General features: G+C 37.1%; 1 protein-coding gene and 1 long non-coding RNA gene across 3 annotated transcripts in view; both read right to left on the bottom strand.

Annotated features, from left to right (window-relative positions):
- Nucleotides 1-13,826, bottom strand: part of LOC139982456 (uncharacterized) — an 80,113-nt gene that overhangs the window by 55,215 nt on the left and 11,072 nt on the right. For both annotated transcript variants that reach the window (XM_071995349.1, XM_071995350.1), the window contains exons 5-7: nt 9,807-11,350; nt 5,164-5,381; nt 2,637-2,713 (exon numbers count right to left, since the gene is read on the bottom strand). In XM_071995349.1, the coding sequence (XP_071851450.1) occupies nt 2,637-2,713; nt 5,164-5,381; nt 9,807-11,350 (1,839 nt within the window). The remainder of the gene's footprint in view (nt 1-2,636; nt 2,714-5,163; nt 5,382-9,806; nt 11,351-13,826) is intronic.
- LOC139982474 (uncharacterized) lies at nt 11,919-13,822 on the bottom strand. Its single transcript, XR_011798192.1, has 2 exons — nt 12,643-13,822; nt 11,919-12,350 (listed from the first exon to the last, which is right to left on the bottom strand). It is a non-coding gene; the product is annotated as an uncharacterized lncRNA (long non-coding RNA).

Here is a 13,826-nt window from a genome sequence, read left to right as displayed (position 1 = left end):
AATTATGCCAGGGCCTATATAGATTGAGGTTTGACTGGTGCAGGCATCATAATGTAAATATTTTCAATGAATGTTGAAGCAATTTAGCTGAAAAGTGCACAGTATACAGGAACCCAGTGCTACTTACTTACAACAACGACCCCCCCCCCCCTCCCCCTGCTTAACTGTACATACTTAATTTGTAGAATTAATATACAAGTACTTATCGTAGGGTATATCAAGGTGCCCGAATAATGCGGGGGCTGTATAATGCATATAAACCTAGGCTACCTAACATTACGTTCCAATATTACCGTAGCAACATGCTCAAAAAGTGCCATGAACAAATAAGATCTGTTAGGCCTACTTATTTTCAACCATAATATATGCAAAACGGGCTGTCTTTTTCACATCTTGACCAAAAAGACCTAACATTCTAGGCTAGGCCTAAATGTTAATTTTGTATGAAGATTCAAAATTTTCATTGCCAAGAAATTTTTAAATGAAATTGTTGTAAATTTATTCCAAGTTCTGCCTCTTGTTTGGTCTTGTTTGTCTTTTTTTCGGTAGGCCTAGTCTGATAAGCTATGTTAGTACACTTACTGCTTAATCAGATGTAACATTAGGCCTAGGCTACAGTACGCCTAGGCTAAGCTATTTTTGTTATTTAGGCCTAGGCCTACAGTAACCCTAAAATTCTGGTAAAAACGCTGATGATTTTTTTGGGTCACTGGGGCTTGTTCCATAACTGGGCCTAACGTTAGGCCTATAACACTATGCGCAGTAGTGCCTAGCCTAGCCTAGGCCTAACGTTAGGCTACTGTAGGCCTACGACATTACGCATATTCCAAATGCTTCACACTACAGTAGCTGCCCTGTGTGTACAAAAAAAAACCCCACTCCATTAGCCTGTCTAAATCTAGCCGTCATCCTCATGATCGCAGACCCTCATGATCGCAAATAGGCCTCGCCTAGGGGCCTAGGCCTCATCATATTTACTTACCAAACTTGGCACAACATTGCTTAGGCCTAGGCTACTTATGCATTGTCAACAATTCTTACTTAGCCTATGCAGTTGTGCATCGTCATATTTATTTTAAATATACAGTTCGGCAAATGTAAAAAATATGGAATAATGATTGGTCTCCGTGCAAGTCCATGGGTCTTTCCACGGGTGATCCTAACGTTATTAATAGGTCTAGGCCTAGGCCCTAAATGATATATTGACATCTTATTCTCAGGCCTATCGAAAAACTTTGCATTTTTTGTACGTAGCCTAGGCCTAGGCTAACTGGCAGCGACTAGGCTAAACGGGTCCGTTTAACAACTTGGACAGAACTTTCGGTTAAATAGCTCCATTTTTAACAATTTCAACCATTAGGGGCCTAATATTCATATCAGGATTGTGGATTTATCTATCAGATACTAGAGGTTCCGTACATGTATACATCATCTCAATCTCAACTGCAATAGTGAACTCTTTACAGGCCTAGCCTATGTTATGGCTTAGCGTTAGGCTATAGGCTAGTACGACTACGAATTAGTCACCGACTTAGCCATACGTTAAGTCTTCGTTTGCTACTTCAGCATTTCTTGAAATTTAATTACATATTAAAAAAGATATTTGCACATGATACCATACCTTGAAATGAATTAGCCCATTCCATCAAGCCCCATTCTTCTAATTTATCTTTCACGAACGAATCAATTTGTGCTTCGGATCATGTTCGCTCTGTCAGCAAACTTGTCCTACAGCCAATTTGTCTATGGCGCGCGCGCAGGGTCAATATTATCGGACGGTCAATGTGTGTTCGTTGATTGGCTGATCTGACATGGTGCACTCATATTCCTATAATGTTGACCAATCATAGTCCAATATTATTTTGACTCGTTGATGAAAGTCAGTTTCGGACTTAGCATTAGGTCAGCTTAGTGTATGGTACAACCCAAATTGGGTTATAAGACCATCGACCCTGCGTTTGGGTCATGAATATGACCCAGGTGTTTTAAGAGTGTACCTAGGCTTATATCACACAAACAATTAGCGAGAAAAACTGGCGAGTAATTTTAACGTTTTGGCGAGTAGAATTTTAGACTCGGTAGCCAGTTGGCGAGTAGTTTAAAAAAAAATTGTCGAGGCCTGATATATATATATATATATATATATATATATAGTTAATCAATAAAGAATAACACACCAAATTCCACTTCACGACCGGTTTCGTCCTTTTGGGACTCATCAGGCGAAGGTAGGAATCGAACCCCGGATCTTCGTGTCGCGAACCGAAGTCCGCACCACTCGACCACAGTGATTCTACTGGTGTGTTATTCTTTATCGATTAACTATATATCTGTCATACCACTTGCTACACATTCATTTTATATATATATATATATATATATATATATATATATATATATATATATATATATATATATATATATATATATATATATATATATATATATATCAACATTTTGATGATACGAACATTAAGGTATATGTACCAATTCATATCCTTTAGTTTGTAATTTCGGATTCAATTGTGTACGCACTAAAACTATTATACAATAATTTAATGAATACTCATATATGAGAGAACATGCTAAACTGAAATGATAATTGAACACTGACGGAATTGACGATACATGTATACCTTTAATGTCTCTAGATTTCATCTCCGCGGGAATTGATTCTGAAGCAAAGGACGGAGGCAGCAAACAATTATCAAACCTTTCAAGTAGAAATGAAGAAGAAAAAGGAGAAAATTATTATAAATTAACACATTAATATAACAAAGGAAATAACATCACAACCTTTTTTGTATAAATGTCGTAAACTACCGCCAAAAAGACAAATAGACTAGTGTTTTTTTTCTACTTTTCATAATATATCGTAAATGACCTCAAATGTGTAATTTGATGAGAACTCCAACTACTAAATTTCTTCTAATCTATTGACAGACGCAGGTCGTCGATAAATAGTTTTCAGTAACATTGAGCTATTATGAATTAAACTTCGTCAAAATGCAACTGTCAGTAAAAATAAAACATCTAACAGAAAAGTAAATAATATAGCAAATAACACCAGCCGAGAATGCTTCACTTAGCCTAAATTTCTCCAAAATACACAAAAATGGTCGACAAATTTGGCTTGCCAAGTCGATAGAAAAGTCCTAATAGAAAGAAGAGTGATTTTGAAACACCTTTTTCGCTAGAACAGTAAAGATTTTGATATGTTCCCAACATTTACATTCGGAAAAGCTTTAACTTCCGAAGCCAAAACGTTGAGATTTATGCAGTCGCCGTTGCGAAGAACAAGTAAGGAATGATGATAACAAACGTCAACATTCCTGGAAGAGTTTAGAACATTCAAACTGTGTGGAGTAGACAGTTCAGTAAGAACATTTGAAAAAAAGTTGAAGCTCTGATAAAACGACGAAAAGTCGAGAATAAAGTTGAAATTAGAGTTTAATGAAACAACAATTAGATTTACATTCTCCGATTTGGGCCAAGGTAGCATCTATAAGAAAAGAAACTTGTATATGGCAGGCCACGGGGAATTTGCATACCATCACATTTTACAAGCACCATTCTAACAGGGCGGGTGATATATAATACACCACAGGTAAACGAAACCGGCTTAGTATCCGGAGGAAGCGGATTGCTATAAGACCCAAATATATGGTGAAATAATAGCAAAACCGACAGCACAAAATGTGTATATAAATACAAAATGACACGCTTCCTCTAATGTATCCGTCCGAAGTCTTTTAAATTAATTTCAACTCCCTCGATCTGCTTTTGCCCCTTGCTCGATGTATTAAAGATAACACGTTAATTAAGCTATGTCAACCTCATTATATTAAGATGCGTTATATCAAGTCATGTCGGTCTCAAGTGATAAGAGAACACATGTCTAACACATGCCTTTATTTGATATGTCCATGCTTCTGCGATGGACATATTTTCCCATATGAAGCGGAGTGTACATTGGACTTGATCAGTACATTTTTCACCTTGTGTTATATTCATATGGAGGGTGTATTGCATGATACTTACAATACATAATACCATTCAGTATGACATGATCGCCATGCACATGCGATCATGGTGCTCTGTTTCTTCCTAGTTCAATATAACATACTAAATAAATATAAGCCGTTCAGCGCATAGATGTGTATGTGATTACAATGTACTTTCTATGTATTAAACATGTTCTCCAAAATTACAGAAGGAAGGTAAAAAAAAAACAAGAACGGCCTGTCACTGCAGGCAATAAACTTCTATGCCTGCCAACATGATTAGAAACGCAGAGGGTATTGCTTGTACTCTACAATTGGGTACACGAATGTTCTGTCCGCTGTTCCCTGCATATGTCACTAAAACTAGAGGAAAGTTTATTTTTCAGATATTTTCACAATGTGTTTAGTGCCTACTTTGTCTTTTTTCCCCCACGCGGCAGGTCACATTCGTCTGTTTTTGTTTATTACAATTTACACAGTATGACACTATATCATAGACACATCATCCTGGTGCTTAAATTCGACCTCGTACGATATAACGAGCATTAGTCTAAACGTTGGGTAAGTAATGTTTGTCATTCAATAAATAGCTTTGCAGATAACGGCAGTCTGTAGTTTATAGATCTCAAAAATATGTTCTTTTGGATTATCTAGAACAGATGAATGACCGATGAGTACTTCTCATCATAACGATCATTTATATATTTCAAATATGGAAAGATACAGTTTAGTATGCATGAATATAGTAGACACTGCATTATTGTGTGTGAGTACACCGTTGATGGTCATTTACGGACACAAAGCCTAAATCCCATTATAATTACAAAGATGTCAACATCATGCTTATAGTTTTACGTCGTCTTATGGAATCAAAAGGAATATTCTAATATTAGGTTTAACACAGTATATGGGGGCGAATAATATATCATTTTACCTATTACGTTTTATTGCAATAAAAAAGTGACCTTCCACTAAATATAAGTTTTAGCTAGTACAAACACATGAAACTTCAACGGTAATTACCAATATTTTTATCAATATATTTGTTGAAAACATGAACTGATAGCTAAATTATTCCGACGTTTTGTTTGCTATCAATTATGTTGTCAGGTTTGAACATTCAGAACTGGGAAACCGTAATCTATTACGTTATACTCACGACAGGTCCTTTAAATGTTCAGAACGTAGCCCATAACGGAATATCATCGTAACGTCTTCTTCTGTTAGTATCCTAGGCTCCTTATTTACTCGCTCTGTTTCTATGTGTATCATCTCTACCGTCAATAATTGGTTCAATCTGAGTCCAGAGTGAAGTACAATAGCATCTTCCCCACACTCCTTGAAAGATTTGTTAAGGCATACACTGGTGATGGGAATCTGACGGAAAACAATACAAACTATTAGTTTTAGCATGGATTTAAAGCATGGAAATGTTAACTCTCTGGTAACGGTTAATGTACGTTAGCAATAAATTTGATAAGTTGATTGGGTCTTTGACTGCTTTCAATTTCATGGCTCAGACTAACTTGGCTTGTAAGAATACTGTCGATTTGAAACGGTCAAAAAAGAGGGGTTAGGTTTCATTGATGAAAAATACTAAAACAAGTTTGGGAACAGTAACGAATGACGAGTGCTCTTACGACATGTAAGCAATACTTCATCACCAAAAGACATTGTTCCAAATATAACATTGATATGATTTATTTAAGTACTTAATATAGAATATTAATAATGAGAACAAATAATAGTAGATTCCTATAGAGAGTTGTGGTGATAGATATTTACATGGAGAGTAGGAGGGAGTATTTACATGGAGACGGAGATAGAGAGATGTGTGAGGGTTCGGATAAGAGGAGAGCTACATAAGGAGAGCTACATTAGGCGGAGTGTATAGCCTAGTGGTTAACGCCGGCGTCTCCCAGTCATGAGATCCCCGGTTCGATTCCCCGCCGACAGCAATGTGTGTCGTCTGGCAAGGGTGTTGTTCAATAACAACTTCCCGACATGGACGTTAAATGGATGTGTGCCGAGAGATTGGCTTCGGTCAGCTTGCGAGTCTACAAGCCTCCATGGCTTCTTTCGCGAGTTCCTGCTTGCGGGAAGATCACATATACATACATACATACATACATACATACATACATACATACATACATACATAATATATATACTTTTATGACAGGAACTTTAAGTTCCGTTACAATTGTTTAGTTTCCAATTCCGACCGCTGTCAGACACAAAATGTTCCATAATATGGTTTATACCATAAACTGTTTATCTTAATCAATTTGCGAAGTTATCGCCTTTGGATACAGTATTCCTTTCTTTTATTAAATGCCACTACGATAAACATTGTTTTACGGGAGAAACGGATACCTTATCATTTTATAACTCAACTGTTCTATGAAGTCATTCAAAGAGCAACATCTTAACAGCATCCCATTTTCATTAACGGAGCGCATAATTGTGGCTATAGTACTTAAAACCCGGAGGAGAGAAAACTCGTATTCGTTTATCTTTAAATAAGACTGCACCAACTTTGAATGTGACGAAGAGATCGTCGACGCTACTAACTGGAAGCGGAGAGTTCCGTTTAAACTTTACTTCATTAAGAGGTCGACATGCTAATTCTTCCATTTATGTGTGTGTGTGTGTGTGTGTGGGTGCGTGCCTTTGTATGTGTTTTAGTCCGATATGTACATTGATTTATTTTGTCTTTTTGTAAAATTTGTGATTAAATAATTAGTCTCCCGGGAGCAAATTATCTGTAAGTTCTTTTTTAATTTATTTACATTTTATTCTACTATCGCTCGTTGCAAGTGTCAGTAGAAACGAGTTGAAATGATATCGTTGTAATATATAACTAGAAACCGGATTTAGTGTTTGGTTTAGTCTTCTCGCGTCACTTCCCTACCATCATCACGATCCTACAGTGATTAGTTTATAAGTGAACGTGTACCTGATACAGTTGAAAGTCACCTGTACAATTGTTAATTGCGTACACCTTTTCTCGATGTTACATAATTATTTCATTATATTAAAATATGTATTAATCCAATACTATTAACTAATCGATACTTGTTGTCTCTCGATACTGATAATATTTTAAGATATGAACTAGATCGAATATGAAGAATACTAAAATGAGATCCAACATTTTGAAAACTATTAATACTTAATTAGCAAAGCACGCACAAAAGAAAATGAATTAAAATGCTACACAATAGTGTAACGTTCACCCGCCCCTCCTTTCGACCTCCCTGCCGTTTCAACCAATTTTCCCCCCAGCCCCCCCTCCTTCATCCGCCCTTGTACTTCCCTACTCGCCAACTCCATAGTAGCTCCGTGCTTTGATCTTGCAGCGATTCCAATTCCAGTTCACTGTACTACTGCATGTACATGCCTGTTTGAGCTTCATTTTCAACTACACAATCGCAAATCCTTAAAATATAATCCAAAATTTATCATGGGCTCTTTGCAAGCAATTATCTATACGAAAATTACAGTAGGTCTATGTGAATAGCTTTTTACGCAATGTAGATTTAAAAAAAATCAGTTCAAAGTTCTAAAGTACAGTAGTTTACACACGAATGTTGCGCCAAAATACATTTACTGAAGCACGTGGTTAATTGGACTGCTAAAATGTTTGCAACAGAAGCTACTAATGGTAAGAGTGCACATTTTACATGAGCAACTCTTAATGCAGAGAGAAGAAATATACTGTGAGCTGAAATATCCTGTTCAGGATCAGAGATGTTAGCTTCCCACAAAATTCATAGATTGTCTCCACTCATTAACATTTTCTGATCAAAACAATGATTTAAATATTACGTGACAGTCTCAGAAACAATGCAAGTGCATCTTCGATGTCAAAAGGTATACGTACTGAAAGTGACAAGGCCTAACGTTATGATATTGGAGTGCACACACACATGATAACCTATACTGCAAACTTCACTATCTCTATACAGGGGAAAGTAACTTTGCAAGTAATTGTTGTTAAACAACATACTCCATGTTCATTGAGCACTACACAGATGCAAGAATATTCACAGATAATGGATGGGGACTATTAACCAATCAAATCACGGAAATTTTGGAAAAGCATCATTGTCTATTTTTAGCATGAAAATCTCCAAAATGGGGTGTTGTTAACCCTGTAACTTGCGGTTAATTGTTATGATATATTTATTTTCAAACAAATTCAATGATCTGTAAGAGTGGAGAACTTTGGGCTCTTGTCAGAAGAAATTGTGGTTTTTCTATAAAAGAAATAATGAAAGATGTTCATTCAAAAATGTATTTTGTTATGTTTTCCGTTGACCTAATTGTGAGTGTGTAAACTTGGGGTTTGTTTCTCAAAAAAAAAGTTTGCGTCCGCTGGAGGCAAGCAATTTGAAGATTTTGCGTCCCTAGTCAAAGCATTGCGTCCAAGACGCAGAATCCTGCGTTCTTAACAATGCTGTAGACTATGCATTCGTTTTGTGTAAATATCAGGCTAGCGCATGACTTTGTTAAAAGGATTGTCTGGTGGCCCAAAGAAGTTACCTTAAAAAATGATAAATAGTTTTCCAAACATGTTGTCAAAGTATGAGAACGCTAATGTTGCGTTTGACAGAGAAACGATTTTTTAATCGTTAAGGATAGATAATTTCAAATATGATTTGAACAGTACATAACGTGACGTCAGCTATGCTAATGCAGATTGCGACATAACCCACCCTCCGTACAGTACCTCTACGGTAATCACAACAAAAACCGCGTTTGTATACAGATAAATTTCCGGTGAAATTTCTTAGTTGTTTAGGCTATAAATCGCGCTATCCAGCTCCTACGCGAAGAATGTTCGCATGTTGGCTATACTCTAACGTTGACAATCGGACAGTTCTGCGAAGCCTAAGCTTCTCGGTGCTATATTCTGCTCTGACATCGATTCCGCCAAGTTTCATCTTTTGGTGCTACGATTACTTTTCAAGTTTCCTTTTACTGTTAATTTGATCCGTGAATTTTATTTCAGCGATTTCGAAGAACAGTTTATGAACTGTGGTTTGAGTGTGAGTGTACTATGTGCAACGCTATACAAGTACACCAACTGGGCATCGTAGGATATACGTTCGCGAGTATGTACGTTATATATATTGGGAATCACATGTGCTTACACGTGAGAGTGTACTTGTTGCGGAAATGGGAGTGCTATCTTCAAGTCGCCTGTTTTGCCTATCTGCAAGCACTACGTCAATCACCATATTGATGCGTTCGAACAAACGGTACTTTTGGTGAGAAACTGGTGAATTTGAAAACCAGATTTCTACAAAAAGAAAACGTCGAATGGGGACAATTTTTACATGGTTAGAAAGAGAAAAATTATAACTATAGACAAGGACAATGTATCAAAATTTTCCACCAGACATTTCCTTTCATAAATACTTTGTGTGCGGTTGCCAAAGAGGATGGGGGCATCCATTGTACAGTAGCTGTCCAGTTGTACCGTGGCTGAATGTCAAAAAACATGACTGTACAGTTTCTCCCGACTGAAGATGCACGGCTGAGGAATAAGCGCCTTATTTTTATTATAATTTTTTTTTAATTGGGGGTCAGGTTGATGAAACATGATATATTCGTGACCATACAAGAGAAACTATCATTAGTATCAATATCCTCATATAAATACTTTTTTAACTGAATGTGGGTCACACGGATACTGTTCTTTATTTCGGTTGGATGTGGTGGAAATTCAACCATGCCAGGGTTGTAAAGTATAATATTGGTAATCATGCGACAATAGTAATATGAAATACTTACGTTGCTTTTCGCTGCAATGTCAAGAATCTGTATTGTTGACCTTTGAAGGAATCTACTATCAGTGGATCTGATGGTAACGCCTCCTGTTAATAAATCTTTTACTATGGCCACTTCATCATCAGGCTCACTAACTTGTTCAGGGAAACATACTATTGCAAAAGATTGCCCGTCCTCAATTCCTTTCAGATAATTGATGATTCTTGAAAAAGCTTTCTTATTGAGTCCACAAGCAAATCTAAAGACAAACTGGAGATCAACAGGGTTTATTTTCTCGAACTCTTTCTGGAGCCAAGGAGCTCTGCGCTCCATGCTCCCTGCACACGTTGAAAGATAGTTGGCTGCGTACCATTCAGCAAATAGTTTGTGATAAAATCTGACAACAGTCGTCCGCTGGATAACAGAAACCGCCGCCATCCCCGGTGTATCATTTATCTTGAGAATGTCTTCTTCAAGTAGGATACCTATTGAGATAAGTTCATTGTAACATCCATCGCCAACATTGGTCTTGAACATGTCTTTCTGCCAAACAATCTGCTGATTCTTTCCAGTAAGTGCTTCAAATAATAGTTTGTTAAGCCTTGGATGATTTGGAATGATATAACAGTCTTTTCGTTTTCTAGCGTGACCCATCTTGTTCCACATATGCTCATAAAAGCACGTTAGAATGTGCCGAAAAAAACTGGTTACAGAAGTGAATGATAAAATGCTTTCTGACCCGTAAGAGATATGCACAAACATCACACAGAAGAGAGGTACTTGACAAATGTCGCTGAGCACAGGACTGCTAGTGAGAAGATCATTGATTCTCCTAGCCGCTTGATTATCGTTAACAGCAACAGCTCTACTGATATAGTCATTCCTTGCAGTATCATTGAAACCGGTCAAACGAACATTGACCGTCTCTACATCCAGATTATCAGGTATATAGGATGACCTCGTACATGTTATTACCTTAAAGTTCGCAAACATATTGCCAGCGATGATTTTCATAACTTGTGATATCTCAATATTATCTTTGTCCGGATATTCATCATACCCATCAAAAACCAGCACTGCGCCCGAGCTGTTTCTCAAAATTTCCATAATGTCTTCCTCTGTTAGATTGGATTCACCTGGCATCAGAATCAGTTTGATTGCGAGACAAATCGACAATATACCGCCGAGAAGTCTTAGTGGAAGCAAGATAAAGATAGCTACATCTTTCAATGGAGATAAATCAGATGCATTGCACCAGTCATAAGCAGCTTGTAATGTAAACGTTGATTTACCATAACCAGGATCGCCCTCTAACAGTATTCGCTTTGAAGATATAATGTCATTATTAAATACATCGCGATATGATTTTAGCTTTACGGCTTCCATTTTATTTCCTTCCAACAAACGTTCGGTATCTTTATTGTCTCTTCCGTGCATTTCAATACCACCTTCTACAAAAACGTCATTCACACAATACACCTTTTCGCGGATGTAAGGTATTGGATTGATCTTGCTATAAAGTTGTTTGTAAAATGTCTTGAGGTATCGCACAAACTGGCATGTCTTATCTGTTCTCAAAATAATAGAAACATATAGCTTTAATAACAGTGTTTTATTCTTTGTTATGTTTTATGACACTTACTTCAAAATGGTTAATATTAATAATAACAACAACAACAACAACAAGAGCCCAAGGGCACTGTGGTCCCTTGCATAGGGATATATGACAATACACATAATATTATCAAGCAAGATTGGGCTCAAATAGTCCAAGTAATTGTGGTCCTAAATGTACCAATAAAGTAACCAACACTATAGCCAACCCTTTTGTGATCACAAATTGTGATGGGATTTTTGATCGGAAGGCACTTTTGAGATCTGAATATGGCGTCAAGTTTGAAAATGTTCTACCACCCCATTCACAACTTGTCCCAAAATATCAACCATGTCACACCTTGGCATTGGGAGTTAATTGCATTATATGTCTAAAAATTAACTTTGAACTTGTATACATACATTACTTCACACACAAAGGTCACCCGGGGTGAACCCATTGACATTTTCGATCGGTGAGACCTAACTAGAGCATCAACACTGTAAAAATTCAAACATTTATTATTTGCCCATTTTCTCCCCCCCCCCAAATACTATTTTTTAACGTAAATTGACCTTTGGTGACCTCGGATCACATGACCATTAAGTTTGAAAATATTCCCCTTTACTATTTGCAACTTGTCCCAAAATATCAACCGTGTCACACCTTGGCACTGGGAGTTATTGCATTAAATGTCTGAAAATTAACTTTGACCTCGTATTACTTCGCACACGAAGGTCACACAGGGTCAACCCATTGACACATTTTTGATCAGAAGGTACCTTTAACATCTGAAAATAGCATCGAAACTGTAAAAATCCCCAAAACACTTAAAGGTCACCAGAGGTCAAATTGAGGTCAAGGGTTACCCAAATGCGGGTCGACAATTAGATTGCATTGAAGCAACTCCCAACCATAACGGACAATTCGTTCTCAAGTTATCGCAAAAATACTAGTTTTTATCATCAATTGACCTTGGTGACCTCGGATCACATGACCGTTAAGTTTGAAAATAATCCCCTATACCATTTGCAACTTGACCCATAATATCAACCGTGTCACACCTTGACATTGGGAGTTATTGCACTAAATGTCTGAAAATTAACTTTGACCTCATATAACTTCACACACAAAGGTCACCTGGGGTCAACCCATTGACATTTTTGATCGGTGAGACGTGAATATACCATCAAAACTATAAAAATTCAAATATTTTTTCTTTGCCCATTTTCTCCCCAAAATACTATATTTTTTACATTAATTGACCTTTGGTGACCTCGGACCACATGACCGTTAAGTTTGAAAATATTCCCCTACACCATTTGGGACTTGTCCCAAAATATCAACCGTGCCACACCTTGGCACTGGGAGTTATTGCATTAAATGTCTGAAAATTTACTTTTAGCTTGTGTGACTTCGCACATGAAGGTCACATGGGGTCAACCTGTTGACATTTATGATCGGAAGGTACCTTTGACATCTGAAAATAGCATCGAAACTGAAAAAATCAGCAAAACACTTAAAGGTCACCAGAGGTCATATTGAGGTCAAGGGTCACCTAGATGCGGTTCGACAATCGGATTACATTGAAGCAACTCCCAATCCTAACAGACAATTCGTTCTCAAGTTAGCGCAAAAATACCATTTTTTATCATTAATTGACCTTTGGTGACCTCGGATCACATAAATGTGATATTTCAAAATGTTCCCTTAACCAGTTCACAACTTGTCCCAAAATATCGAGCTTGTCGCACATTGGCACTGGGAGTTATTGCAGTTTTAATATTTTCGTTTTTTGGACCATAACTGACATTTGGTGACCTTTGTGGGCACCAAAAACAATAGGACACACTTTATCGATATGGCGGATCTATAGTCCAAGTTTGGCCTCAATCCAACTTTCCCTTATTGAGATAGAGCGTACCCAAGCAAGTGTCACAGATGCACACACAGACACACACACACACACGCCAACCTGACTACATAAGTTCCTTTTGCTAAAGCAAGGAACCAATAATAATAATCTCAATAATTATAATAATAATTATAATGATGACAACGACAAATGAACTGTAGCCTGTTACCACTAACATGACGTCATATTTTCACTGAGAAAACGTGGCACGCGCAAAAATCTGATTAATATACTTGATATATAGCTTACATTTAGCTTACAAACATTTTACTTATAGTCCTAATAATCAGTTTAACATGTTTTCAAGTTATGAACTGCTGTGATATTTACACAGGCTAACTTGCAGCAGTCGTTTAGTATGTGTGTATTTGACAATGATTTGGTAATTAGTCTCAGATATTTAGTTGTTAACATATTAACGTAGTTTAATAACAGACTAGCCTACGCTTTACCCTGTATGCAGACATTGTATTCCGTCATTTATTTGGTCCTACATGTGTCAGTCTCTAGTCAGATATAAATCGCACTACACCTT

Source organism: Apostichopus japonicus, chromosome 16, assembly GCF_037975245.1.
Source record: "Apostichopus japonicus isolate 1M-3 chromosome 16, ASM3797524v1, whole genome shotgun sequence".
In the NCBI taxonomy this organism is placed as follows: domain Eukaryota; kingdom Metazoa; phylum Echinodermata; class Holothuroidea; order Aspidochirotida; family Stichopodidae; genus Apostichopus; species Apostichopus japonicus.
The sequence above is the reverse complement of the archived record's forward strand: the minus strand, read 5'-3'. Positions and strand labels throughout refer to the sequence as shown.